The sequence below is a fragment of the Alternaria atra genome (assembly GCF_907166805.1).
Source record: "Alternaria atra isolate CS162 genome assembly, contig: 35, whole genome shotgun sequence".
NCBI classification, from domain to species: domain Eukaryota; kingdom Fungi; phylum Ascomycota; class Dothideomycetes; order Pleosporales; family Pleosporaceae; genus Alternaria; species Alternaria atra.
The window spans coordinates 2,118,131-2,145,150 of NW_025091334.1; the positions used below are offsets into that span (position 1 = coordinate 2,118,131).

At 51.0% G+C, this 27,020-nt stretch overlaps 11 protein-coding genes across 11 annotated transcripts; 6 read left to right on the forward strand and 5 right to left on the reverse strand.

The window, feature by feature from the left end:
• Positions 1-681: 681 nt before the first annotated feature.
• On the forward strand, positions 682-3,218 carry ALTATR162_LOCUS11603 (uncharacterized protein; the record flags this gene model as incomplete). The annotated part of the gene is made up of 3 exons (XM_043319245.1): positions 682-835; positions 890-1,662; positions 1,707-3,218. 3 exons carry the CDS (start codon positions 682-684, stop codon positions 3,216-3,218), a joined length of 2,439 nt encoding a protein of 812 aa, XP_043175180.1.
• Positions 3,219-4,007: 789 nt separating this feature from the next.
• ALTATR162_LOCUS11604 (uncharacterized protein) lies at positions 4,008-5,145 on the forward strand (the record flags this gene model as incomplete). Its single annotated transcript, XM_043319246.1, has 2 exons — positions 4,008-4,116; positions 4,172-5,145. The coding sequence occupies 2 exons, from the start codon at positions 4,008-4,010 to the stop codon at positions 5,143-5,145; spliced, it is 1,083 nt and encodes a 360-aa protein (XP_043175181.1).
• Positions 5,146-5,545: 400 nt separating this feature from the next.
• Positions 5,546-6,873, forward strand: ALTATR162_LOCUS11605 (uncharacterized protein; the record flags this gene model as incomplete). Its single annotated transcript, XM_043319247.1, has 4 exons — positions 5,546-5,692; positions 5,756-5,837; positions 5,896-6,795; positions 6,854-6,873. 4 exons carry the CDS (start codon positions 5,546-5,548, stop codon positions 6,871-6,873), a joined length of 1,149 nt encoding a protein of 382 aa, XP_043175182.1.
• Positions 6,874-9,938: 3,065 nt separating this feature from the next.
• Positions 9,939-11,931, forward strand: ALTATR162_LOCUS11606 (uncharacterized protein; the record flags this gene model as incomplete). The annotated part of the gene is made up of 2 exons (XM_043319248.1): positions 9,939-11,867; positions 11,920-11,931. 2 exons carry the CDS (start codon positions 9,939-9,941, stop codon positions 11,929-11,931), a joined length of 1,941 nt encoding a protein of 646 aa, XP_043175183.1.
• Positions 11,932-13,614: 1,683 nt separating this feature from the next.
• ALTATR162_LOCUS11607 (uncharacterized protein) lies at positions 13,615-14,835 on the reverse strand (the record flags this gene model as incomplete). The annotated part of the gene is made up of 1 exon (XM_043319249.1): positions 13,615-14,835. One exon carries the CDS (start codon positions 14,833-14,835, stop codon positions 13,615-13,617), a length of 1,221 nt encoding a protein of 406 aa, XP_043175184.1.
• A 695-nt stretch (positions 14,836-15,530) lies between these two features.
• On the forward strand, positions 15,531-17,936 carry ALTATR162_LOCUS11608 (uncharacterized protein; the record flags this gene model as incomplete). The annotated part of the gene is made up of 2 exons (XM_043319250.1): positions 15,531-17,423; positions 17,469-17,936. The coding sequence occupies 2 exons, from the start codon at positions 15,531-15,533 to the stop codon at positions 17,934-17,936; spliced, it is 2,361 nt and encodes a 786-aa protein (XP_043175185.1).
• An 849-nt stretch (positions 17,937-18,785) lies between these two features.
• Positions 18,786-19,292, forward strand: ALTATR162_LOCUS11609 (uncharacterized protein; the record flags this gene model as incomplete). The annotated part of the gene is made up of 1 exon (XM_043319251.1): positions 18,786-19,292. The coding sequence occupies one exon, from the start codon at positions 18,786-18,788 to the stop codon at positions 19,290-19,292; it is 507 nt and encodes a 168-aa protein (XP_043175186.1).
• A 631-nt stretch (positions 19,293-19,923) lies between these two features.
• ALTATR162_LOCUS11610 (uncharacterized protein) lies at positions 19,924-21,000 on the reverse strand (the record flags this gene model as incomplete). The annotated part of the gene is made up of 3 exons (XM_043319252.1): positions 19,924-19,943; positions 20,033-20,735; positions 20,809-21,000. The coding sequence occupies 3 exons, from the start codon at positions 20,998-21,000 to the stop codon at positions 19,924-19,926; spliced, it is 915 nt and encodes a 304-aa protein (XP_043175187.1).
• Positions 21,001-21,617: 617 nt separating this feature from the next.
• Positions 21,618-22,620, reverse strand: ALTATR162_LOCUS11611 (uncharacterized protein; the record flags this gene model as incomplete). The annotated part of the gene is made up of 2 exons (XM_043319253.1): positions 21,618-22,314; positions 22,364-22,620. The coding sequence occupies 2 exons, from the start codon at positions 22,618-22,620 to the stop codon at positions 21,618-21,620; spliced, it is 954 nt and encodes a 317-aa protein (XP_043175188.1).
• Positions 22,621-23,384: 764 nt separating this feature from the next.
• Positions 23,385-24,185, reverse strand: ALTATR162_LOCUS11612 (uncharacterized protein; the record flags this gene model as incomplete). Its single annotated transcript, XM_043319254.1, has 3 exons — positions 23,385-23,897; positions 23,949-24,084; positions 24,136-24,185. 3 exons carry the CDS (start codon positions 24,183-24,185, stop codon positions 23,385-23,387), a joined length of 699 nt encoding a protein of 232 aa, XP_043175189.1.
• An 847-nt stretch (positions 24,186-25,032) lies between these two features.
• ALTATR162_LOCUS11613 (uncharacterized protein) lies at positions 25,033-26,340 on the reverse strand (the record flags this gene model as incomplete). The annotated part of the gene is made up of 2 exons (XM_043319255.1): positions 25,033-25,596; positions 25,648-26,340. The coding sequence occupies 2 exons, from the start codon at positions 26,338-26,340 to the stop codon at positions 25,033-25,035; spliced, it is 1,257 nt and encodes a 418-aa protein (XP_043175190.1).
• Between the last annotated feature and the right edge of the window lie 680 nt (positions 26,341-27,020).

Genomic DNA, 27,020 nt, shown 5'->3' on the forward strand with positions numbered 1-27,020 from the left:
ATGGGTAGTTTCGCAGGATACGGATGCCAGTCTTGTACCGGGAGTCGACGCGCAGGAGGAGTGCTTACTGATGGCTTCTCAGCCACAGCAGATTGACAGAAGACATCCATGGATGCGCTCAGACTTCGCGCTTGTTCTTAGACGTCATAATCGACATGGGCACTCCATAGGGAAGGTCTGCACTCGACACGCTACACACAAAAGCAGCAGCTATCCTCACCAAGCAAACATGTTTCGAAACCAAGCCCAAACATGCACCCACAGCTAATATCACGAGTGCTATGTGTGGCTGATATGCGGAGGACCCCCCGCGGGTGTTGGGACAACTTGATTTGGCGTAGCGGTAGATCGGCCTGGCGCGTCACCCGTTGGTAGCGACATCATCGTGGGTAAGGCCTGTAGTAGTGCCATGTGTATCTGCATACTTACACAGCATTGTTACTATACCCGCCTGGCGCATATAGAAGACACCCAAGCGCAATATCCATAGCGACCGGCTTCCGCTCATTCACCCCTCTCTGCCTGCCTGCCTGCCTGCCTGCCTGCCTGCGACTGCTGTACCGAAGCTGCCCCACTACAGACGGACTGGGCATCCCTCGACATTTGACACATGCATCTTCCGCAGAGGTAGTCAGTCGCCCTCAAGACACCTTTCCCCATCCACCATTTCAATGTCACACAATGGACTCTCCCGATCACGAGCACGCCTATTCGGGCGACCTGGGAGAACCTACGAGGCCACGACAGCTGCCCTCGGATCTGCCCACATCCCTCAATGACAGGCGACCTGTGACTATTATGAACGAAGAAACCGAGATCTACGACGCCTGGCAGGGTAAGTGAAAGATGGGGAGAGCGCGATGCGCCACCGAGAACTAACGTCGCATAGGCCAGTCGCAATTCCTCACCACGCCCATGCCCGCTCGTCCACTTGACTTCAACCTTTCGCTCGACGACCCAACTTTTGGCGACGAAGACATGCAGCAGCTTGAGGACAGTGACAGCCGACTAGTGCAGATGTTGGCACACCAAGCGCGTCTAAAGAACGAAAATGGAGGCGACGAAGCAAAGGTCGTTGCCGATGAGAAGTTGTCACACGAGGAAAAGAGAGAGGCACTACAAGGCTTGTTCACACTAGCAGCGTCTAACGGTGAACTGGAAAGGGTAAAGCGGTTGCTGGATGGGAAGGCGCGGGAATACATCAACATCAACGGCGTCGACGCCGAGGGCACGCCGCCACTAGTCTACGCAAGTTGCTTTGGACACGAAGATGTGGCAGCCACACTACTTGAGCAGGGCGCAAGTGTTGATATGCAGGATAAGAATCGCTGGACGCCGCTCATGTGGGCTATGACGAACCGACACAAGGATATCGTCAAGCTCCTGCTCGATCATGGCGCATCGACAGATGTCAAGTCTTCTGGAGGAAGAACCGCTTTCGACTTCGTTGAACCCAACACCGAGCTGTCTGACTACCTCCACGAGAGTGGATACGCCATTGGCAACGTAGGCGTCGGTGACGACTTCTACAGCTCTGGATTTTCCCAGGACCGCTTCGAGCAGGAAATGCAGGAAAACGACATGAAGCGCCGCATGATGATGGAAAGTGCTTTCAATCTCGAGGTTGATATCGGTAATCTAGGTCTGGACGAACAGCCCGAGGTAGGAAATCTCATCACCCCGCAGACCCTTGCTAACAGCTGCAGTCACCCGAAGAACCAGAAGAAGAAGCACAAGAATTTATCTGGGACAGGTGTCTCAACGACCAGATGTTTGTCTTCCAAGAAAGCGAGCTCGAACGTATACTGGATATCATCATCACGAACATGACGCCACAACGCTCTCCATCGCAAAAGCCAGTGCCCGCAAATATACTCTTTCTAAGTGCGCGTTATGCGCATTACCATGCGAATCCTGAACTTCTGGAGACCTTGCTGGTATCTGCTATGAACAAGATCAACGACGTTGTAGAGAAACATCAGTGGGATATGACAGTGCTGGCTTTCTGGATGTCTAACGCGACACTACTATTGCATTACCTCAAGAAAGACGGCGGGCTCATGAGTTCAACTACCGAATTCCAGCTGCAGATGGCAGAACTTATCAATGAGATTTTCATCTTGATTATCCGTGATGCCGAGCGCAGGATGGACAAAAACTTAGATCAGGCGATGCTCGACCATGAGCCCATGCCTGGTTTCGAAGACGTGCAATTCCAACACGAATGGAAAATATTCCGTTCCAAGCCCAAAGCAAAGCCGATAGAACCGCTCGAGAAACGCTTTCGGCCGCCATCTCCAAAGCGCAGAGCACAGCCATCACCGCGAAACATCACCTCACTTCTCTCCTCAACCCTCTTCGTTCTTGATCTGTACGATGTACACTCCGTCATCGCGGCGCAGGTACTATCGCAGCTCATCTACTGGCTGTCTGCCGAAGTCTTCAACCGCATAATGTCGAACCGAAAGTATCTTGCGCGAACTAAAGCCATGCAAATACGCATGAACGTCTCGACGCTCGAAGACTGGGCGCGTTCCAATAATCGACAACCTGAACACTACGAGAATGGCTCCATGACCTCCACCGGGGAGAACACTGCGGACGCTGCTAAACGCCACCTCGAGCCTCTGGTGCAACTTCTCCAATGGCTACAATGCTTTTCCTCGCTCGGAGAAGACCTAGAGTCGCTTGTCGGAACATTGCAACAACTCACACGCCTGTCACCGCAACAACTACTACATACCGCGAAATACTATCGACCAGAAGTGGGTGAAAAGACTCTTCCAAAAAGCGCTTCCAAATACATTGTACACTTGCAGAAAGCTGCCGCAGATCGTAAAGCCGCGCGCGCAAGGTCACCCAATCCGCCGCCCCAGTCCGAATCTGTACCTTCCACACCAGTTAGAGGCACCTCCGACAAACCCCCGGAGCCTTCGCCTGCACCTTCGAGAATGTCCGAAGAAGACGAAAAGGACGAAGCACCAGACGAGCTCCTCCTAGACCCTTCGTACATGCTGCCATTCTCACTACCAACATCGACAGATATGCTCATCACATATGGTGCCGGATTCGGGGGCGTTAACAAAGAACGTGAACGAAAATACATTCCCACCGTACCACCCGAGTTTATGGCCAAGCTGGACTTGAATGGGGGTAGTAACAAAAATGAAGGATCCTACTATCAGGAATCACAATGGAACGATCCGAGCTATGGGTGAAGATGAAGATTGGTAGTGTTACGAATCCTGCTAATTGAGACGTTGAATAGTCACATGCACACTGCCTGGCTGAGACGGAGACCAGATTCTTTCAAATTCTGCTCTACAAGACCTTGTTGTCGCTGACCGTCGCATCCATTGTTACGTTGCCATTCATGAGTTGGATATATCCGTGGCACGTAGTTCGACATATGAGCTAGGGAAGCGTTCCATCTCGAGTACGCCACAGCAAACAGTCCAGCCCGACGACGCAGACATATTGATTCAGCTGCAACGGCAGGAACGTTGCTGATTCGACCGGAGATGTCAAAGCTTTACAAGAGCGCAAAAGTTGGATGTCACCATAGTATCAGAGTATGCATAAATATATTTACCAATGCTTCAAGCTATCGAGTCACACATCGGTATATCGGATTCCGTCAACGTGCGGACCGCCGGGCTAATAACACATTTACTGTAACATCGGCACAATTCGCGGCGAGGACACTTGTACGCCTCATATACAACGGGTTGGCATGACTGTCATTAACGAAGAATATCGAGTAAGGCAGCTATCTAGGCTATCAGCTCCATTCCGCGATCGGCTCCGTGAATATCCATTTCGGCGGATCCCGATAGCAGTAGTCGGTGCCCGAGAATCCAGGGTCTAGCTACTAGCTACCCCACCACTCTGCCCCGCCATAACTTTATGGTGTTCCCAACCAAACCCCAAAACGCTGTCTTTACTTATTACACTCTTGTGTAACATTACTCAACCCTCTATAAATCTAACACTCTATTACAAACATCATGGAGATCCGCAACATCCTACCGGAAGACGTTAAGAACGTAGCCACAAATACAGCGCGCTCAATACCAGCTGATGAGATCGATGCCACCTTCAAGTCACAATATACTGGTACGAAAACCATTCGTCTCACAATTTCCCGACTATAAGCTAACATGGTCCAAAGATCTGATATCCGCGCCTCTCGGTTCCAAAGTCCTGTCCTTCAGCGACGAATGGTTCGCTGCAGCTGAGAACCTCATCACACCCACTCCTCCAATTCGCAAACCCGGTGTCTTCGTGCACTCGGGAGCTTGGTACGATGGCTGGGAAACCCGACGCCATAACACCGAACCCTTCGACTGGGTAGTCCTAAGACTAGGCACCGCGAGTGGGAAAGTAGCAGGTGTGGAAATCGACACATTCGCTTTCAACGGAAACCACGCACCTGAAATCGCTGTCGAGGGTGCATTCATTACAGATGACAAGGAAGAAGAGGAAGTGAAGAAGGCTAGCTACGCAGGCTGGGAAACCATACTATCCAAGCAGGAGTGCGGGCCCAGCCAACGACACGGCTGGAAACTAGACAGCATCACGGAGAAGGCGTACACGCATGTGAGGCTACTCATGTATCCCGACGGCGGCATCGCGCGTTTCCGCCTGTACGGTGTCGCCGTACCAGTGTTTCCTCAGTCTGCAGATGCGGTCTTTGAACTCTCGGCCACCGTCATGGGCGGCGTCGCAACGGCGTGTTCAGACCAACACTTTGGCACAAAGGATAACTTACTTCTCCCCGGTCGCGGAAAAGACATGGGCGATGGATGGGAAACGAAGCGTACGCGCGGTGAACACGTGGATTGGACAATTGTCCGGTTAGGTGCCAAGGGGGAAATCGACCATATCGTCATTGACACTGCGCACTTTAGAGGCAACTTTCCGCAGAAGGTGCAGGTTTTTGCTGGTAGCTTCGCCAAGGATCCGAGCAGTGATGACAAGGGGTGGGTTGAGGTGTTGGAGCCGCAGAAGAGCGGCCCGGATGTGGAGAAGGAGTACAAGGCTGAGCTTAAGGAGGTAAAAGGGAGGGGGTATACACATGCGAAGTTGGTGATTATTCCAGATGGAGGTGTGAAGCGGTTCAGGGTTTTTGGGAAGAGGATTTGATGATGGATGTGGATGGGTTGGGTAGACTGAATTTAAAGAACTCCAATTACGCTGTTGGAGACAATGGTTCACGTGTTGCTGATATGGTAAAGATGTGTCTCACGTCTTGACGTGCACTGCAGATTCCACAATTCATCTCACCATCAAATATTTCAAAATACATTACCCAAACCAGCTTTCTGCAGCTACTATAGAGCCGCGAGAATACATTGCCGGATTACTGTAGGATGTCGCTGAAGGATCGAAAATGACATCCGAGGTTCGTTGGACATGCCTTAGCGCCTTGGTAAGGCGTGCACGTGGGGGGGCCTGGCTTACATGTCGAGCCGCAACCAACATTACTTTTCCAAGGCCGACTTTCGTTGCAATTCCTCGAATCTTGCAAATTATTTCTTCCAGCATGGAGGAAGAATACAAGTTCAACATCGAGAAGGTGTCGCCGATATGGCTTATCACGGCACTTTGCGTTGTGCCGTTTGGCTTGTATCAGTTGCTCAACTTCCTTAGTCCGTTGATACATCGGTTGACGGCTATGAAGATCTCGGCGGTATGTGTGAATGGTGGAGAACATGATGAAAGAAAACGAGATGCTAATCGCAAGTATTATCAGATGTATATATACCCCATCAAATCGCTACGAGCGGTTAAAGTTACGGAAGCCATCGCTACGGCTCATGGATTCAAGCACGACCGTAGAACAGACCAACGCCCATTTGACAACAACAGCAAACCTTGCTAATATCGACCCAGGTTCCTTCATGATCCTCCAAGAAACCCCAGACGGCTACAAAAACATGGCTGTAGCAAAATATCCCGAAATGACGCAATTCCTCCAATCTATATCCAACGACACCATCACCGTCAAATACATTGCTTATGGAGACGCCTCAAAAGCGACATCAATCGACATCCCTCTGGAGCCTGACACAGAAAAGCTAGAACCCATCGATATAAACATGCACTCTGCCCCGACAACCGCCTTCCGCATGCCTGCCAAATACTCAGAATGGTTCACATCTTGTTTCGGGTACGCCGTCCAGCTCGTCTACCTCGGCACCGACAACTTCCGCCCCGTACAGTTCCAAGACATGCAGCCGCTGGAACCAGACCCTTTGACCCGTTTCCTATCCAAGCACGTACCTTTTTCCAAGGGATACGTGGAAAAAGCAATGGGCTTGCATAAATCCGGGACGGAAAGCTGGAAAATCACTTTTGCGGATTGCGCACCGTATCTCTTTTGTTCGCAGACGAGCCTCGAGGATGTGTCGAGCAGACTTCCCGAGGGCATGGACATGGATATCGAGAAATTCAGACCGAATGTTGTGGTTAGCGGGGCGTTTGATCCGTATCAAGAGGATTACTGGGGTAAGCTTACGATTAATGGGAAAACGGAGGTTATCCTTCCGCATAATTGTGTGAGGTGTAAGAGTATCAATATCGACCACAAGACGGGTAAACAGGGGGAAGGACCGGCGGGTGAGGTGTTGAAGAGGTTGCAGAAAGACCGAAGGGTTGATATTGGGGCGAAATGGAGTCCGGTGTTTGGGAGGTACGGGTTTTGGGGGAGTAATGGGAAGAAGAGGGAGGAGGTGTGGAGGGTGGGAGATAGGGTTAATGTGGCGAAGGTTAATGAGGGGTTGACCGTTTGGAGTAAGTGCCACGATGGAGATTTGGTTGATTTGGGGATATCGAGACTAACTGTAGGCAGGTTGGCCGGGTGTTGGGTAGTGATATGGAGGGTAGCTTGTTGCAAGTGTACCAGTAAGGGCGACATGACGAAGATTGTTCCTCATCTTTGCGGCATAAGTTTGTTTTGTATCATCAGGCGAGAAAATATCGTTACAGCATCTTTCTCTCCGTAAATTCCCCATCCTTATGCCTCACCACATGCAAGGCATTGAGCTCAACGCCAGTGTACATCCACCCATGGTAAGCCTTGTCGCAGAACATGAGGTTGAAGTCAGGAACATACTCGTAGGCAAACCTTGTCGAAAACGTTAAAGTTGGCAAGAGAATTCCACACGTAACGAATGCTGACAACGGAAAGGGGTGAGCTTACTTGCTATATCCATCTCCTTCATACGGATGCGCAGCTGCAGGCTAGCAGCATATCTACTTCAGTTGTGATACACGTTCGCGCTACGCAAGCTGGGGAAGTAATATGCCTCTTCGTGTAACACGTCGCTTATCCAGTCATTGATATCCTCGCTGTCTTCACAATCGGTTATGACGAGGCTCTCGAGTTTGGATGGAACAATATCCCCAGATCCGTTCTATTGGTTACCAACTTGCCCAGCATTATCAATTTGCGGAGCTGAGGGAAGTATTTGGGTATGCTCCGTGTGCCGTTTTGTTTTCATCCATCGGGCAGAGATAGGAGTCAACTGGCAACTCAAGGACTTTGAGTTGGTAGCTGAAATACTCTAGAACGAAGTCTCGATCTTTGATGAAATCACATCCGCCTACGATATTTTTACTAGGCGCCCGCAATTCCACTGTGATAAATCTCGACGACGAGGACAAAGCCTGAGTCATACCATGGCATCTCTGCAGAAGTCTTACTTTCGTTATGGAGTTTGTCCCTAATAGTATCCTTGAGGAAGAAGACTCTGCCTAGATGCATGAACACAAAACCCATGGTGTCATTACCGGTAGATGAATTGCTAGAACTAGACCCAGACGAGTCGTTGTACTTGCGACAGTTCCCAGTAAAAGTTACGATCCTTGACATGTTGACACCAAGTATACACTCAGGCAATATGTCACAGCTATCGTCCCAGTCAATGTCGTGATATTCAGGCTCTAACTGCTCGAGATCTGGCCTCAGGCAGTAGTGGTAGTTGGCACGCATCCCGATATCGATATGGTAATGTAAGTCGGTTTGCAGCATGTTACACAGAGTAGTACGTGAGTGGTCGTCGAAGAAATCCGCTGTTTCAATGCTTTTGATGGTATCCTGAGGAAATGCGGGTTGAGGGAGCTGTCGACTGAGCTTGCATCGCTCGAGACCCCAGCTTCCGTATTTCTGTACACTTGCCTAAACATTGTTGTTCGAGATACTTAGGTAAGTTAGATAGTTCAGGGCTGGCAAGGTGTAGTGAACTAAGGAAGAAGTCGGTACGACTAAGAATTATCATTTTCCAATAGATAGTTCGAGTGCTAGTCACAGCAGGTTGTCGTCAATTCGCTAAACGCGACCGTGAAACGGGTGGCCAGCTGAATCAAACCATAAACAGCTTGATCCAATCAGTACGTGAACAGCGCAGGCAGAAATCCTGCAAACCGTGATTCCGTGAAAGTCTTCCATGCAACTGGCGTTGTGATTGGACTGAGCTTGTACTAGAAGGGACATCTGGTGGCACCCGTCGCCTACTCAGTGTGCTAGAAGTGTGAAGTGGTGTATGTTCTTCCGTCATATTGCAGTGAGAGTTAGTCACAATTACCATAAGTGGTAACAGGCTTTCTGAGTGATTTCACAACCTCCACATTATAGTGGCGAATGGAATAATGTCCGGATTCAGGGTCGTGGTAGCTGTGACACAGACCATGGACTTGTTGTGGGGCCGCTAACATAACGTGCTCAACGCTCTTCCACGACGGCGGAACACGACAATAACGCGGACCCTGTACATGTTCGGGGAGGTAATGGTGGCATGTCAGCCTCGTCGTGGCGTAGTGTGACATGTTGAGGAACGTTTTTTGAGTTGGTGCTTGCCAGGCATATCCTTACATGCAGTGGAGTGAGGTCTTGATGGGGCAAGTTCTCCCGTGAAAGCCGGTGGCGTTGCATCGACGTAATAGCGCTGCAATATTGAACCGCGACATTTTGGCGAATGTGCTCGATGCAATCAAGATGAGGGGAAATATTGTAGAGTTAGTCTTTTCAGAAAGGAGAAGCGGCCAGAGTCACGATTGGTAGCTGGCGGGGTCGGGCCCTGAACCGAAGTCTGGTTATCAGATGCGATAACCGCCGAGAGACCGAGGACCGGCGTGACAGTGGCATGTTACAGAGATTAGCCGATTATGTGCTGAGAAGGTCTGGGCTTCAGCTCGTAGTAACAGCGATCAAGGGCTGGTGGTATAATATGTTGAGTTGTATGAGTAGCATGATCAGGAAGTTGGGCTGATGCGTGGGCGCAGCCAAGATACGCGGAAGATACTCCAATCGAGGAATCTTTGTCGGATAAAGTAGGACAAAACAGGTGCGAAGACGAGCGGCCTCGGCGATCGGGCATCGACAAGCGTCATTCGGCAGAAGTGGGCATTCGGAATGCTCATCTCAGCCTTGAAGGCGTCGTGGATCGGCAATGGGAAAAGCGTCCGGGCTCAGTGGAACATTTGTTCGTCACCACCAGTCCTCTCCTCATGCCCATACCCTCTGCCACAGTTAGAATACGCCTAATACCAATCTATACACAGTCGCGATCCATCGTGTCACCAGTCTTGGGAATTAGCAAGCGGCTGCCACTCGGTCGTGTTTGTTTGTCAGCCAGTCGAGGTGAGTTATGCCACGATCTGATAACAAATTCGGTGCATCACAAAGCATCAGATAACCACAACCCCCCACATGCTCTGTTGTCGCACACCTCCGTCCTCCGCGGCTCAACAAGCAATTTGGGAGATGAACACCCGCATCGCGACTTCTTGATACCTTCAACACCCCATAGCAATACCAAGTCAGCTCTTGCTAATCATGGTTCGCGCTAGCAGTCCCCTTTGTCGCGTCAGCACGCACGACGCTTCTTCACCTCACTCCACCACCACGCAGGCACATGGCAACCACGACAGCGACAATGCACAATCCCATACCACACACGTCGACCTCACACCCCGACGATCCAATTCCCGCTGAGCCACAAGATATACCACAGCTTTCAGTACAGCCATCGCCGGCACAGGCACAGCCAGAGCAGACGTCGCCCAAGTCGTCAGGCGAGTCCGCGCTATGGGCCAACAGTAGCGACGATTCAGAGGCCCCGACGACGCCCATGACTGAACCCGATCAGGGCGTCGAGGAGGTCGTCGACAAGCTACAGGCGCTGCCTACCTCGGCCGTCAATTTCTCAGAGCAATCGCGACCCCGACGAGCATCCACCACTCTCATCTCAGACAACCCCAACGACATCAGACGGATACTGGGTGAGGGAGAGACGGCCACCAAGCTCATCAGTCAGTGCTGCGGTGGAGGATGCTGCCTGCTCAAGACACTGGCCCCAGACTCGTCGTCGCCCAACTTCATACCCGTCGTCGTTCCCGACAACCATGCCTTTAGGAGCCTCAATCTCCAACTGGGCCCCCTCGCCCTGGACAGCGAGCTTACCGATACGATTCCGTTACCTCCTGTCAACATGTCCTTCGAGCCGCTACCATCCAAGGACACCAAGTACGTCTCGCAAGTGCACAAGATGCCGCCCAAATACGTTCAGCCACACCCGCCCTACGAGGTCTACTCGGCACCGCTATACCACGCACGCGAGTTGACCAAGCCAGGCGCTGAGAAGAGGACAATTCACTTCGACATCGATGTTACCGACTACCCTGATGAGGGAGGCGTTGACTTCAAGGTCGGTGGTGCCGTCGGCATCTGCCCTCCCAACTCGCAGGACATGGTCGATGAGCTGTTCGACCTTCTCTGCATCCCCAAGTTCGTCCGCGACAAGCCAGTCACACTCAAGACCCAGACTGGAAGATGGCCGACCATCTGGGGCGAAGACCAAGCACGCGAGCTTGTCACAACCCGACGTGAACTGTTGACATGGTGCGCAGACATCCAGTCGCACCCGCCAACCAAGAATCTCCTCCGCGTGCTCGCCGAATATGCCGATGCCCCGAACGAGAAGAAGATCTTAACATATCTTTGCTCGGCCCAAGGACAAGCAGCCTTCTGCGACCTCCGTACTACCTCTCACTTCACCGTCTCACAGATGCTCAGCGCATTCCCTTCGTCCAAGCCGCCGCTACCGCGCCTCCTCTCTGTCCTCACCCAACTCATGCCTCGGTTCTATTCTCTCTCAAACGACCCCCACATCTCGTCGGCTCGCCCCGGCCTTCCCGGTACCCGCCGCCTAATCGAGATGGCCGTTACAATCCACGAGACACCTGATTGGCATGCCCCGGGTGCCACACGTACCGGTGTAGGCAGTGGCTTCATGGAGCGCCTGGCACACGCCTTCATCACAACAGAGAACGAAGGTGTCGATCCCCGCAGCATTCTCGATCTCCGCGTCCCCATGTTCCGCGGGCTTATGGCCAACCCGCTGTCTAAGCAGTTTGGTGGTGAAGGCCCTATGGTGCTCATCGGAGCGGGAGTTGGCATGGCTCCTTTCCGAGGCTTCATCCTGAACAGGCTCAAGAACGCCAATTGCGCCAACAAGATCTGGCTTATTCAGGGAGTCCGAGACTCCATGCTTGACGAGCTGTACTCTGGTGAGCTTGGCGATCATGAGCGCGAGATCAAGAAGGTTGTGCAAAGCCGAAAGGTCAAGGTTGGAGGCTCCAACGAAGTCAAATACGTTCAGGACGAGGTTCGCGTACAGGCCGACATTGTCTGGTTCGTCATCAACGCTCTTGACGGACGCATCTTCGTCTGTGGCTCTAGCAAGGGCATGGGCGAAGGCGTCGAAGAGTCACTGATTGACGTGGCCATGCAAAAGGGTCGTCTGAGCGAAGCACAGGCCAAGGAGTTCTGGGCCAGGAAGAGGGAGGATGGGCAGTACATTGCTGTAAGTACACCTCTGCATTACGCTTGCATCTCATATACTGATACGAACACAGGAAACATGGTAAAAACGCCACCTCCGCATACATGTAAATACAGTTACGACTTCTACATTTCACGACCGCATCTATTACCTCTACCGCTACTACCACATCGCCTCGGCGTTTCGATAACAAAAAGGAGTCGCTGAGAAATGATATATGTGGAAACAAGTATTTGATACACGCGCACCTTCAATTGAGGTTGGGCTGTCTCATGGCTTTTATGCCGCTTTTTTTGGGTTGGGACATTCATCATCATCACATTAGAAGGGCGTGCGCGCAAGAGCATGGCGTTTGTCTAGGGAAAGGGGCTTGGGATATCTGTTTTGTGTTATTACCAAGGCTCAGTATAGGTCGTTATTAAGCGTCTTGTTGAGTCTGTTGTGGATATAAAGGAAAGAATGTAACGGGAAATCTTGTTCGCATACAGTGACAATGAGGGTTGATTTGATTGTTTTCATTTATCTTGGACATCCCCTAGAGCAGCACGCGCACAAACATGGCCCCCTAGACTTGCCTCGATTACCACCCCATCTTCACACCTCTTACCCCACCTCACGTAACCCTACTAGCCGCTATTTTTTCCTTTACTTCATCATTTCCTCGGTTCACCTCATTTCTCTACACCTCACATCTCACCACCTCGGTAGCATTAAGCTTAGTACTTGGACAAATTGATCACCGGGGCAGAAACGGGGGTCAAGGATGTACTAGTATAACACTATGCTTAGCATCTTTGCTCACTTTCGGGGTGAAGGACTAGCAGCCGGTTCTCAGTGTCGGTGGTTTATGTTTATGCTCCATAAACTCTTAAGAGAAGATCCTTTTCGTGTGTGGTACCTCGCCCACTATGTATCGATATTGGGTTCGCCGCAGCAATCAGTCAAGGCAAATATATCCAGTTTAACAGGAATGTTTCCGTCGGCCCAAGCCTGGACGATGGAATGGCAGTATAAGATGGCGTATCTTAGGGAATTAGGTAGATAGCTTTGTAGCGCAGGGTGCTTGCCATGAGTTTATTTAAGTAACATAGGCGAGGGACGAAAGTCGTTTAGCAACCCGAGGAATCTCAAGTTGGGGTTAACGAGAGGCCACGTCAAATAAGAGGTTTTAGCGTTGGCTTACGTGTTTGCTTGTACCTTGTGTAGAAGCATTTTTCTTGTATCGAGATTGCTTCAAAGGTTGTTCACATGTATGCACAAGCTCCAAGTCTGTTGTGCTGCAAATTCCTCATCACATGAGAACACATCACATGCAGTAATCAATTTGGGATGAAAGCATGGAGATTCAGCCATCTAGATACTTGCAAGCGAATCTAAGGGAAAATGTACGAAACCAGACGCAAAAAGAGAGAGGGGAAATCAAATGACCCCACCCAAGACCAAACAGAAGACTTGACCGTATGAGTATGACTTGGCCACGAGAAGGCGCTAACAACGAAACATCAAAGGACCTAACGATGTTTACGTTTATACGGTACTCATGTGAAGAGGAAACACAGCAAATACCTTCAGACTACATGATACGCCGTAGTCTCAGGTAGTATGAATTATATGAAGACGAGCGTCTTCGTACAGCGAACATGCCGAACATGGCGGTTTCCAGCATGATACTGGCTTGGTTGAAGGTGCATGCTCAATAACCATAAGATAATACAGACCTTCCCTTGGTATACAGATCATCGCATAGAAAAAGTGGCATAGCACTGTCTCACGACGAGAGATTCGACTTCTCCAAACCTCTCGCTACACCTTTTCCCACCATATCTTCACCACTCAGATCGCCTGGCAGATATCCCAAACCCTCACATCCACCCCACTCATCAAATTCCACCCCAAGTATCTCTCCCGCCACCCACTGCGCAGTCCTAGCATGTAAACTCGGTTCCGCGCGCTTGCCCTTCCTCTTCCCCCCATACACATGACTCTCCCCCTCAGCAAGTGCCTGAAACACAACCAACTGATCTCTCAAATACTCATCCACACATCCGCCATGCTCAATTTCTGCCCACAACTCGTCAGAGACTTTCTTAACGATAGCCGGTATGATGCGCTCGAGATGGCCAGACTTGAAACCACGATCGTACAGCCAGTCGCGGCCGAGTTTCATGCCAGTAGATGTTATTGCTACGAGGAGGAGGTAGTATCGTTTGTCGTGATGCGAATCTTCGAATATGACGGTGGTATCTATCCGTGATTCACCGACGTTACTGTTACTGTCAAAGGGGTGCAATCGTCGCTCGTACATGTTGTCCAACTCTTCGCTGAACTGACATTCAGTCTCTTCGGGTGCTATGATTGTTGCGGTTATGCTGATGATGTCTCCCCTTCCGACTAGTTGGAAACCTGGTAGTCTGGCTTTCAGGGGTGTGATGGTGTATGTGACGCTGCCGATACTTGTACCGCCTTGTGACCAGCCACGCGAATGGATATGGATGGTGATGTGTGGTATGCCGATTAGCTCGAGCATTGGGATAAGAACTTGAGCGATATATTCAGTCGATGGTGAGTTGGAGACATTGGTTCCTCCGTCTATGCGGAGACGGACTGGAGATTTCGCTCCGGAGAAGAGGATGTGTGGCAGGATGGCTTGTAGCACCAGGTTGACACTTCCGGGAGTTGTCTGTTGGATCCGCACCTCTCCGGTGCCCAGAAGACTGTTGCTTTGAAGAGCAATGCCTGGAAGGAATGTAATCTCCTTGCTCTTGAGCTCTGCACCGTTAACGTACGCATGGCTTGCTTGGCCTAGCCACTGGACACTAGTCAGGTGCTGGGCTTTCAGTCCCCCGCCGCCAGATCGCTTGCCCCGGATCTTGGTGATATGTATCGGCTTCCTGGTAAGGCACGAGAGGCCAAGGGCTACTCGCAGGAGTTGTCCGCCACCTTCGAGAGTTGTGCCATCTAGATGGATTAAAGAGGGGGTAGACGCCATGGCTGATGATGGTGATGGCTGCTGTAGTCGCGTGGGCTTGACATTGTAGTCTTCAGACGACAGGCGGGGGCTAGTGTTTCTTAAAGGTCAGACAAGGACCGTAATACATTATCCTGCGGTGAATGGAACGCCTCACGATGAGTGGAGATGACTCAGTTGCCATTTGCTCTTTCCAGTCATACTATAGATGGTCTGTAATACGGCCTGTCTATACTCGAGTTCTTATTCGATCATCTCTGCATTTTCTTACTTTGAGGGCGACATTGAAGCAGATATTTCCATCTCTTCTGTATCCAAGGTTGTAAAGTTGTCAAGGAGCATGATGGTTGGTGCCCGCATCGTAGGAGCTTGAGGCTCCAACGTCGTGCAGCGATGACGTCGCGCAGTCACAAACAAACCATAGAATTAGTCTGTGTGTACATTCATGATACTTTAGTCGTTGTCATCGCGTACTAGAAGTAAGAAGGGCTGAAGTTGTGTACCCTGCTCCAGAGACAATATCGGAGATCGAGCCGCGGCACGCAAGCGATCGACGCGGCGGTCCTGTCGTCATCAGGGCGGCGCCGAACTTTTGATTGACATCTCCGAAGTCATCCACTCCCACGTCCGCCTGTGTATCGCCATGTGGAATGCCTCAATAACGCCCCAATTCGCTCTTCAAGTTCGGTAGCCATCCAGTCTACCCATCTCACGCCATGCGCGGCCCGCCGGTTTTCTCGGCGAAGGCCTGGCACGGCCCAGGCAACGGAGCCCTCTTCTCACAAATACAGTCGCGCATCTCGACGACAACAACACCCGCCATATCGAGATCATTCGCTACGAAGCCGGCTTCAAAAGCTTCGATACCCACAACTTCGCCGAAAAGCTGCGTGGCATGTCTCTTCCCCACATCGTCGATATCACGATTCGCAACCGCGGGCACTACACGTCACAATGGCTTACCAAGTCCGGCTCGGATGTTCACTACGTCGCGATTACTAGCGGAAGCTTCAAGCAACACCAAGCCTGCGAGACAGCGCAAGTCATACAGGGAGGAGATTAAAGAAAAAGGCATTGTGGATCTAGAGGAGCATGATGGCGAACCGGAGAACGAGGAACAAGGCTTTGCAAAGTCTGAAAAGGCGGCGCAGGCCAAGCAGGTCAATCTGAGCGCCAAACTCAGCAAGGATGGATCTGGTTCTGGAAGCACACCAGGTGGCATGAAGGAAATCTGGAGGCTCATCAAGATTGCGCGACCTGAGCTGGGCGTGCTCTCTTGGGCGTTCGTATTCCTACTCGTCGGATCTGGCATCTCTCTATCCGTACCTTTCTCAATCGGCAAAATCTTGGACGCTGCAACTTCGACCGAAAACACTGATGGCTTACTCTTTGGCATGTCTCCCTCTATCTTCTACTTTGCACTGGCAGGTGTCTTGACAACCGGCGCTGCATTCAACTTTGGACGTATCATCATTCTACGAATCGTTGGAGAACGCATCGTGGCTCGCTTGCGATCGCAGCTCTACCGTAAGACATTTGTGCAAAACGCCGAGTTCTTTGACGCGAACAGGGTGGGAGATCTCATCTCCCGTCTCGGTTCTGATACCATCATCGTTGGAAAGAGCATCACGCAAAACTTGTCCGACGGCCTGCGTGCGCTCGTCAGTGGTGCAGCTGGTTTCGCCATGATGGGTTTCGTCAGTCTGAAGCTTACTGGTATTCTCGCCTTGATTGCCCCGCCTGTCGCTCTCGTCGCCTTCTTCTCTGGTCGTTCACTGCGGAATCTGAGTCGCAAGATCCAGAAGAACCTTGGAACTTTGACGAAGATCGCTGAAGAGCGGTTGGGCAACGTTAGGACAAGTCAAGCCTTCGCTGGAGAAGTCCAAGAAGCATCACGCTACAACCGACAAATCAAGAGAATATTCGCTTTGGGAAAGAAGGAGGCTGTGGTTGCAGCGACCTTCTACGGAAGCACAGGATTGATGGGCAACTTGACCATCATCTCCATTCTCTACGTTGGCAGCAACATGGTCAAGAATGGAGTCATCTCTATTGGTGAACTCTCCTCGTTCTTGATGTATACAGTCTACGCCGGTTCCAGTATGGTTGGTCTGTCTGGCTTCTACGGTGAAATGATGAAGGGCGTTGGAGCTGCTAGTCGCCTCTTCGAGCTTCAAGACCGTAACCCGACTATATCGCCCACCAGGGGCTTACCAGTCAAGTCAGCGCGTGGCCCCATCGAGTTCAAAAATGTTTCTTTCAGTTACCCTACCAGGCCGGCAGTCACTATTTTCAAGGACCTCAGCTTCAAGATTGAACAGGGTACTAATGTGGCTATCGTGGCACCTAGCGGAGCTGGCAAGTCTACGGTCGCTAGTCTTCTTCTACGCTTCTACGTTCCCAACACCGGAACTATTACTATTGATGGCCGGGACATTACTACTTTGAACGCGAAGCAATTGAGAAGGAAAATTGGTTACGTCGGTCAGGAGCCCGTGCTCTTCTCTGGAACTATCGCCGAGAACATCGCATATGGTGTGCCTAATGCCACCCGTGCTGAGATTGTGGCCGCTGCACGAAAGGCTAACTGCCAGTTCATCAGCGATTTCGTACGTATGACCCATTTGGTGTAAGATCTTCACTAATGAATACAGCCCGACGGCCTTGAAACACACGCCGGCGCCAGAGGTACCCAACTCTCGGGAGGCCAGAAGCAACGTATCGCCATCGCACGAGCACTAATCAAGAAGCCCGACATCCTTATCCTCGACGAAGCAACAAGTGCTCTCGATGCTGAGTCTGAAACTCTCGTCAATCAAGCACTCCACAAACTTCTTCAGGAGAACAACACAACTATCAGCATCGCCCATCGTCTATCAACAATCAAACGCTCCGACCGCATCATTTGCATCGATGCCGAAGGTAGGGTAGCCGAAGAAGGCACCTATGAGCAACTCAGCTCAAACCCAGAGGGTGCGTTCAACAAGCTCATGGAATGGCAAATGAGTGGTGGTGATGTGCCCGCCAAGGATGTCAAGAACCCTAAGCCTACCGAAGAGGAAGAAATTGAACGGGAGCTTGAAGAGGAGAAGGAAGAAGTCGCTGGCCGCAACCGCGTCTAGTGAGCACGAATCTATTTGATACCTTTTGAACGGCAATCACAGTACTGTAACGCGACTCTCCTGCTTCTCCACGAACGAAGCAAAGGTGGGCGAGCCCGCTACCAACAACCACCCTCACACCAGGCTCGCTGGGCTTTGCCATCGGCGAGCCGTTGCAAAGAAAATGCGTTCAGCATTGAGGAATCCTAGGGGCCAAATCGTCCTCTTTCATAGCGCTATATGAGTGGTACGATGTAGCCATACACCAAGAAGCTCTACGAAAAGTCCTAGGTTATAAGAGACTTGGAAATAGTATTACCCCCAACCCGCTCATATATCTGAGTATTGCAACTTTAATCAAACAATTATTCTCCTCTCAACATGACTTCCATGACAAGCCACAGATTTCACCACGTGCAGCGTACAGCGGTGCATGTTCCGTCAGCTTACTTAGCACTCTGATTACAACCATCACATAATCAGGTACGACACCACTCACAGCACGCACCGTGACTTGATCCAAGGGAGACAACCAATCAATAGGTTACTAAACGTACTAGTGCACCGAACGAGGCAATGTGCCCGTACATCGCAAAAGAAACGCTACAGTGACGTCATATATACCCTGGAGTCTAGACCTCCACACCTAACGCGCGCTGACGCGATGGGTGATGTGATGTCGAACGACGTAACATAAAATACCCATCTAAGTTGACATCGAACATATACATTACACCCAATTCCTCAATGCTCAATACCACATCCCGTCTTCTCCGCTTATCCACACTGACAAAGCGAACTGCAACACCCACTATCATCACGAAACCCTTTTCCACATCCACCCCAAGACTCTACGCCGCAGCTCCCAAAATGGAAGCCTTCAAGAAAGTCGGAAACCGCGAGAACGCGCCCCCTAAACACGAAATGGTGCATTTCCCTGGCCTCATGTCGGAAAAGCGCAGTTTCGGCGACTTTCGAACCGTCCTCCACACAGGTCTCTACTCTCAAATCGTCGCCATGGAGGTCCCCGTCAACGGCGAGATTGGCGACGAAGTACACACTGTCGACCAAATCCTCCTATTTACATCCGGTAAAGGGCTCGCGACGGTGAACGGCAAGGATCAGGAGGTCAAGGCGGGTGATGTTGTTGTCGTGCCTGCGGGGACGCAACATCAGTTTGTGACGAAGGGGGATCAGCCACTCGAGTTGATTACAGTGTATGCGCCTGCAGAACACTTGCCAAGCAGTGTGCATAAGACTAAGGAGGAGGGTGATAAGGCGGAGGAGGATGGGATTGATGAGGCGCCTGAGTGGGCGTTGAAACCAAAGGCTGAAAACGAGAAGAATGGGCTGGTTAAGGAGAGTGGGAAGTATTAGATGATGTGGGACTTGTAATCATGAGCAAGTAGCATTAGCGGCGAATCTCCACTGGATTAGCAGCACAAGTTACTTAATTACTTGTAAAGCTCATCGACATGACGCATCTTCCTACAACGCATATCTAAAGTGCTTCGCCTGCTTATCCGTCAAATCACTAAATCCATCCCTGATAGCCTGTTCGTCTTCACTCTGACCGAACTCCCTATCCCTCCTCTTATTCTCCCAACCCATCCACGCAGCCAACACACCCGCCACAACCACCATCCCGCAGTAGCAAGCAATAAGCCCCGTCAGTGCTGAGAAGTACCTCGGCGCCTCCCTCGCAAAGAAGATGTTCGCCCCAGCAATATTCCCCGCCGCGTAAAACACAAACCACATCCCGTTCGCTGTACTGCGCTTCGTATGCCCAGCGATATTTGTCGTAAGCAGATTCCACGACAAGATGACCGGGGCACCAACAATATACTGCAACCACGTACACCCAACGAGACTCCAGCGCTGGCTCAGCGGCGTCAGACGAATCCCCAACAATCCAGCCAACGGCGGTAAACAAATCAATGCCAAAATAAGACACCTCGTATCTCTAAAATACCCCGCCGCGAGCCCACAAAGAGGAACAACCACAAACTCAATCGCACCCGTTGGCAACTGCAGCAACGTAGCGTAAATCCCACTAAACCCAAACCCCCTAATAAGGCTCGACGAGAAATTCGATACACCCCCGTTAATCACTCCACAACAGAGTCCAATCAGACTGATGCAGAGAACCTTGAAATCAAGCACCGCTTCCACCGCCTGGCTCTTCTGGAACTGCTTCGTCTTGACGCCAATCATATTACCAGCAATCCGATCAATCGCCACGATGCGCTGTTTATGCGAGAGGAATTTCGCCGTCGAGGGGCTATCAGGCATAACCCAGAGAAACACCCACGCCCAGACGAAATTCAACAGCCCGATGACGAGGAAGATGAGCTGCCACGTCTTGATATGCGGGGACTCGGCGTGACCCAATCCGTAGCCTAGCAGTGCCCCTACCATGGTCGCCATGCCGTTGAAAGCAAGGAATACGCACATGCGGACAGGCTGTTCGTCGCGCCGGTAAAACATACTGACAATGTTCATGATTGCGGGACTGATACTCGCTTCGAACATGCCCAGCAGGAAACGCAGAGCAAGCATGCCAGCGTAGTTTTTAGCTGCGACGTGGCAGCAGAGTAAGAGGGACCACAGGAGTATCATGGAACCCGTGTATTTTGAAACGGGGAGACGCTGGATGAGGTAGTTTGCGGGCAGCGCCCAGAAGAGGTAGCCGAAGTTGAAGATGGCGGCGACCCAGCCGTAGCGGTCGCCTTGGAGACCGAGGTCTGGGGTGAGGGTGTAGGCGTTTGCGTAATTTAGGGACAGTTTGTCGAGGAACTGGATCATGTATGTCATGCATATCTAGGATGCTTTGTTTAGTTCGTGTTGGTTTTGGGAGATTGAGTGAGGGCAGGTTTGAGAGGGGGTGCCATACCATTGGCATGATGACCCAATCAATCTTTCTTAGTACAACCTTGCGCTCTGCTTCCAACTCTTCTCTTGAGTATTGCTGTACTTCAAGGTATAGATCGGCGCCAATGTCGCGCATCTGCTTCTCAGCGGCGAGTTTCCCGTCATCGATGCTGGGCTCTCGCGCTGATGAGATATCATGCTCCTTCTCGCCCATCTTGGCCGTCTACAGACCACAAACTGGATGTCGACGACAGATTTCGGGGTCAGTGGTTGACTAGGGTGGGGTAAAAGCAAGATAGCCGAAGACCCTGGTAACGATGGTTTTGTAACGTCTGTGTAGTAACACAGATGGCGGGGGTTCGGTGCCCTTATACTTATGTCGTATTGCCTGTTGACATCTCCCACCCTTGGCAAAGGCCGTGAAGGTAGTTATCGTCTATCTTGCCAAGCCACTCTTATCGCGATGTTGAGCATTGCATATCGCTACCTAGGCCAGCCCTAGCATCATGCAAGTTGATGATGTTGCTGCATGCTATTGGCGTTGTCGATCCTTCGGCATGTCGAATCGGATGGTTCCGCGGATACAGTTACCCTGGTGGGAGTAGCTTCAGATAGCAAGAATACCGTTAACTGTATGGCTTGTTTGCGATATGCTTCGCTGTTGGAATTTCTCCATCTATCCAGCGCATGTCAACGTAGGTGAAATAGTACTGCAATTGTTTATCCAGGGTAATAGATTGTACTTGTATGTTATTTACGATTATTCTGGTGCTGAGATGCTGCGCCTTGGCAGAATCATGGTTAACGGAAGCATCGATCATGGGAAAACTCCTACTTCCACAGACCGTACGGGCCAGAAGTGAACTTCCACAGCTTGACTGTGCCGTCCTCACTGCCTGTGGCGTAGAGCTTTCCGTCAGGCGAGAAGCTTGCCGACCAGATAGGCCCGTGATGACCCTTGTTGGTCTCAAGCTCCTTCTCTTCGTCAAAGTCCCAGACCCTGACCCAAGTGTCGTTCTGATTGCTACCACCAGTGACAAATTTCCGCTCTCCGTTGTGTAGAGCCACGCTGGCGATCTCGTAGGGCGTCTTGATGCTCTTGATGAGCGATCCCGGCGACTGGCTATTGAAGAAGTAGGCACTGTTTCCAGCGGCTACGCTCAAAATGCCTTCCGAGGAGGTGTTATCCAACTCGCAGGAGCCAACAGTGCCTTCGACAGCATGCTCGCCGATTGTGGACTCTTGGCGCAAATCCCACCACCGCACCTTCTTGTCTTCCGCTGCTGTGATTATGACATTCGGGTCGGATGTCCACACGATCGATTTGATTGTTCCAGTGTGGACACCTGCGCCAATCTCGAAACTTGTCGCGTCGCTGCGTGAAAGGTCGTATATGCGCAACTTCTTCTCCATGCCACCCGTGGCAAGGATCTGGGGATGGGGCTGGTTGGGGAATGCGACTGCGCGGACGATGTGGTTGTGTGAGAGAGTGTGTAGTGCTTCACCGGTATGCGTATCCCAGACCTTTCTGCAAACTGTTAGAACACCCCTCGCTTGCAGCAATTCAACCCACTTACGCAGAGAAGTCCGCAGAGGCCGTAGCTGCCAGCGAGGCATCCGAGGATAGTCTCGCTTGCCAGACTGCGCCCTTGTGACCCAGGAAAGTGCCAATCCAGTCTCCTGTCACTCCGTCTCGGAGCATGGGGTTGTTATCCTTGCATGCTGATATAATGTAGTATTGGTCCTCATCTAGCAGGGACGAGAAGTGGATATGTGGCACTGGTCGCGAGTGACCGTGGCAGGTGAGGGGCACAACCTTGGTTGTCTCGGGCATCGTAGGTGATAAGGAGGGTATGGAGCTTCGATATAAAGAGCGAGTACGATAGAATGTCGTATGACTTGAGTGAGCCTTTCAGCCCAAGTCTAGGAGCGGTGAGGGTCGATGGCGGGAGGGAGTGTGTTCTAGATATTGGGATGTCGCAGACCGTTCCGAGCTAGATCGGAACCAGCAGGAGTAGCTCTAGCAGTTCAGAAAGACACAAAAGAGAGCGGAGGATACGAAATAGTCGTCAATGGGTCGTAACGTCGTGAAAGTGGTGTGCTGGTGAAATCGCAAGTTCATTGACATCGATTCGAGGTGAAACGGCCAGCCAAATCTCAGGGTTGACCTAGTGCCAGAGATCTCCACTACCGAGGCTTGCCCAAATTTGGAAATCGGACATTTAACCTCGACTCCGAGGCATAGCAATTGGAAAATCCCTACCTTTTTTATCGAGTCACTGAGCAAGTGTACTTGGAATGAGGATAGGGACGCCAATATCCTTTCTCTACTCTACTTTGCGCCCATACCAGTTCACACATTGATCATTCGTACCAGCCCATCCTCGCATCGATGCCAGCAGACCACGAGTAAGTCTGTTTCATTCCCCATCTGATATCCTTTCCTCGGGCCAGTCAACCATGAAACGCTTGCAACTTCTACACCATATCTCAATCTCGTCGCCCTCGTCGATTACCACCCTCCATGAAAGGGCATCACAACCCAGACATGTGACCTTGGCTCCGATGCACAGCTCATTCGTAACAAACCTGTCTTCCTCATGTTTTCCCGATGATCCAGTCTTCGCCATCAAGTGAAGCAAGATATCTCTTCCGAACTCTGCTACTTCTCGTGAAGCCATCGTTATTAAAGGGTTGTTTATACCCGTTGTTACTGAGAATGCTTGCGGAGCCCTGGTCATCTGCTACATCTAGCAAAACTTTTACCAATGGATGGTCTGGCTTGTATCCTAGACCAACAAGATTGTATATTTCGCTGACAAACCCGCTAAACTCTCGAAGCGCAACGGCGTCTTCTTCCGAGTTTGTAGCCTGATTGTTTAACCAGGCGTACATGCAACTTCTGAAGCATGAGACAATCCGAGCCTGGAATTCGGGAAAGTCGTACTTATCACCTATGCGATAGAGCCCCAGGAAGTAGTCGATCGTGGTGGAAGCTCCATGTAACCATCCTTCTGGAGGGCACATCTGCTCATCGTATGCGAAGTTGAGCATAGTCTTGAGAGCATCGGAGTCATCACCAACTAGGGTGATCTCCCTGGCGCCGCTTTCCTTTGCAAGTTAGCAAAAGTAAGTATCTTTATTCGAGGACGCTGGACTCACTACAAGTCCTCCAGTGAAGGGTGCCTCGAACCAATGCAACTTCGCGCTTAGCAACAGTCTATGAGCTTCGAAAGTGAGCTCGTCTGGAGCCCCATATCGAATGGTAATATCGGATAGCACTTTTGAGTTGGAGTACCTAGAATTGATAGCATTAGTACGCTTTCTCTCAACATTCGTCGAGACTCACTTTTCAAAGCCAAGCTTCTTCGGCTTATGCGAGTTAATCGAAAACTCCATATCCTTGATTCTTGGTGTAAAACTACCACTCACGCGGGAGAGTGTGGGGGTAGAAGAGAGATGTGTACTGGGAGTTGATTTGGTTCTTATGCACGCTAAGACGATTCTCATGGATTCTCACCTTTACCATGGTGGCGGTAACAGTAGATGACGGGTTATCTCACCCAAACCGGTCGCTGTCTGCGCAAATTTCGCGGAGCCATATCTTCGTTGTAGTTGCCATCCACTGCGATGACCCGTACCCAACGAGCCACTCATAGCTTCCGCAATTCATACGCCTATGTGCAAAAAGAGGCTCCCGAATGAGAGGTATCGCAAATATAAGAAACTCACCAAAACTAAATCTGCTAGACTCAATGAATCTCGAGGTTCCGGATGTCGCACAGAACCACAGATGAATACATAATTGTGTCTAGCAGTGCAGTGATGCGCCACTGGCCAAAAGAAAAATTTCTGCGCATTTTGCTGCTTGAACTTTTGAACTCCAGCGATCAGGACCTCTACTTCCCGCAAAATGAACTTCGCAGCCAATAGAAAGAAACTCTTCACTTGTCGAAATCTCCTGGATTACGCACAGCATGTTAATACGAGGACAATCACACGTTTACAAAGCACAGCCGGTAGGGTTAGATAGGGATTTGTAAATGGGTATCAGCAGGCATTAGCGGCGATAAACAAAGTGCAGATAAGTAGTAGCGATATGTAGAGTAGTATTCTTGATAAGGGTATAATATGGATTAAGGTATACAGAAATAGGAGTCTAGCTATGAACGCTGGTAAGGTTGCGTGGCATGATCGTCATTGTTGCCTAAAGGCCGGTAGAGCCGACACCAGAGGTAACACCATCCTAGACGTTGTTGACGACAGGAGTGACATTGTCGGTGAAGTTCTTGACAGCAGGCTCAACAGCACCCTTAACGTTGTCGGCAACGGGAGTAACAGCGTCTTTGACGGGGTTGGCAATGGAGTCGACAGCACCGGTGACACCGTAGACAACGGGAGTGACAGAAGATGTGACGCCATCCTTGACGTCGTTGACAATAGGAGAAACGACACCAGTGACACCGCCGACGACGTTGTCCTTGACATCGTTGATAGCAGGGGTAACGGCATCCTCGACGGGCTTCACGCCAGGAACGGCACCCTCGACATCACCTACGAGACCGTTAACGTCGGGAAGCTGACGCTTGGTGATAGCGTCGTCAACAGACTTGTCCAGAGCATCGACGTGACTGTCAATGTTCTTGACTTGGTCGACGGTAGAGGTAACACCATCCTTGACGCCGTTAACACCAGTCTTGAGGTCACCAACGAGACTGTCGACACCGGGGATCTTGACATCGGGGATTTGGCGCTTGTCCAGGTCGGCCTCGAGAGAAGCATCGACGTCAACATCAATGTCCTTGACATCCTGTCAGGGTTGTTAGCTTGATGAACCTAGTGAAATGGATATTGGACTTACGTTGACGGTGGACTTGACACCAGAAGTGACATCGCCAGCAAGGCCGTTGGCTTCAGGGATCTTGACTTCGGGGACCTTGACGTCAGGGATCTCGCGCCTGTTCAGGCCAGCGTCGACGGAAGCATCAACGTCAACAGAAGCATCAACGTCAACGGAAGCATCAGCGTCAACACCGAGACTGTTGACCTTGGCGTCGACAGATGCGTCAACACGCTTGCCGAGAGAAGCATCGACATCAGCGGCAGCAGAGAGGCCCAGAGCGTTGACCTTGGCGTCAACGTTGGCATCAACACTTCGGCCTACGTTGGCGTTGACCTTGGGGTCGACATTGAGGCCAGGAGCGTTGACATTTGCGCCGACCTTAGCGCCAACACTCTTGCCAACGGTTGCGTTGACGTTGTCGTATGTAACGCCTTCTAAGTTGACCTTCGCGCCGACCTGTGCGTCGCCCCGTCGTCCTAGAGCGACGCCGACCTTTGGCTCAGCCTTAAGACCCAGAGCATCGACCTTGGCGCCGACATTTGCCTGGGCACGTCGGCCTACGTGGGCGTTAACCTTAGGGAGAATGACACCATCAACGGTCGACTTGACACCAGAAGTGACATCGTTGACCGCATCCTTGGGCTGGGGAATCTGGGGGATGACTGCGGCGTTCGCAACAGCGGCGGCTGCGAGGAAGACGTTGAAACGCATGTTGAAAGAATTAAAGTTCTCGGAAAGAGTGTATATTAGTTGGTATAAAACGAGTGTCGTAAGAGTTGGATGAGGCTGAGGCTCTTGGTGGATGATATCTCTGTCCACGGTAACACCGACAGTACTTATATACTTATCGTTCCATTACCTTTCTCCTAACGCCACTTGATTTACATGTGTGGCAGTGAAGCAATGTCCGGTATATGGCCGTTGGTTGCATTGAGAAGAGCAATAGGATGGTGATCAACAGCGCGAAGTCTGGTTGCGGCTCTTGTGTAGTCGATCTACCGTAGTGGTCTATGCGTTCGGCCGTTATAAAGCGGTGTCTCTGGTGCAGATCTGTGGTTATAGTCCCTAAAAGGTGGATCTGGCAGCACAGATGCGGTGCCAGGTTTGGATGAATTCAGCTGGAGTAATGAGGATAACCTCACCATATCTTAATGCCTGGCACAGAGACTGTCTCGTGTGCTTCAAGAGCGCCTGAACTCATCTCACTCTTTCTTCTAGCAGAATATGTGTTGAGGACACTTCACCCAGGCGCATCACGCAGAACCAAGCTTCCGGGTTAGAGAAGAATCTCTTTGTTTCCCTGCGACTACACAGAGCCTTCGTTTCTGAGCTCCCCGTTTTCTCAGGCTATCCTGTTGTTGATGATTGAGATCGGCATCAGAAGCAGCGAT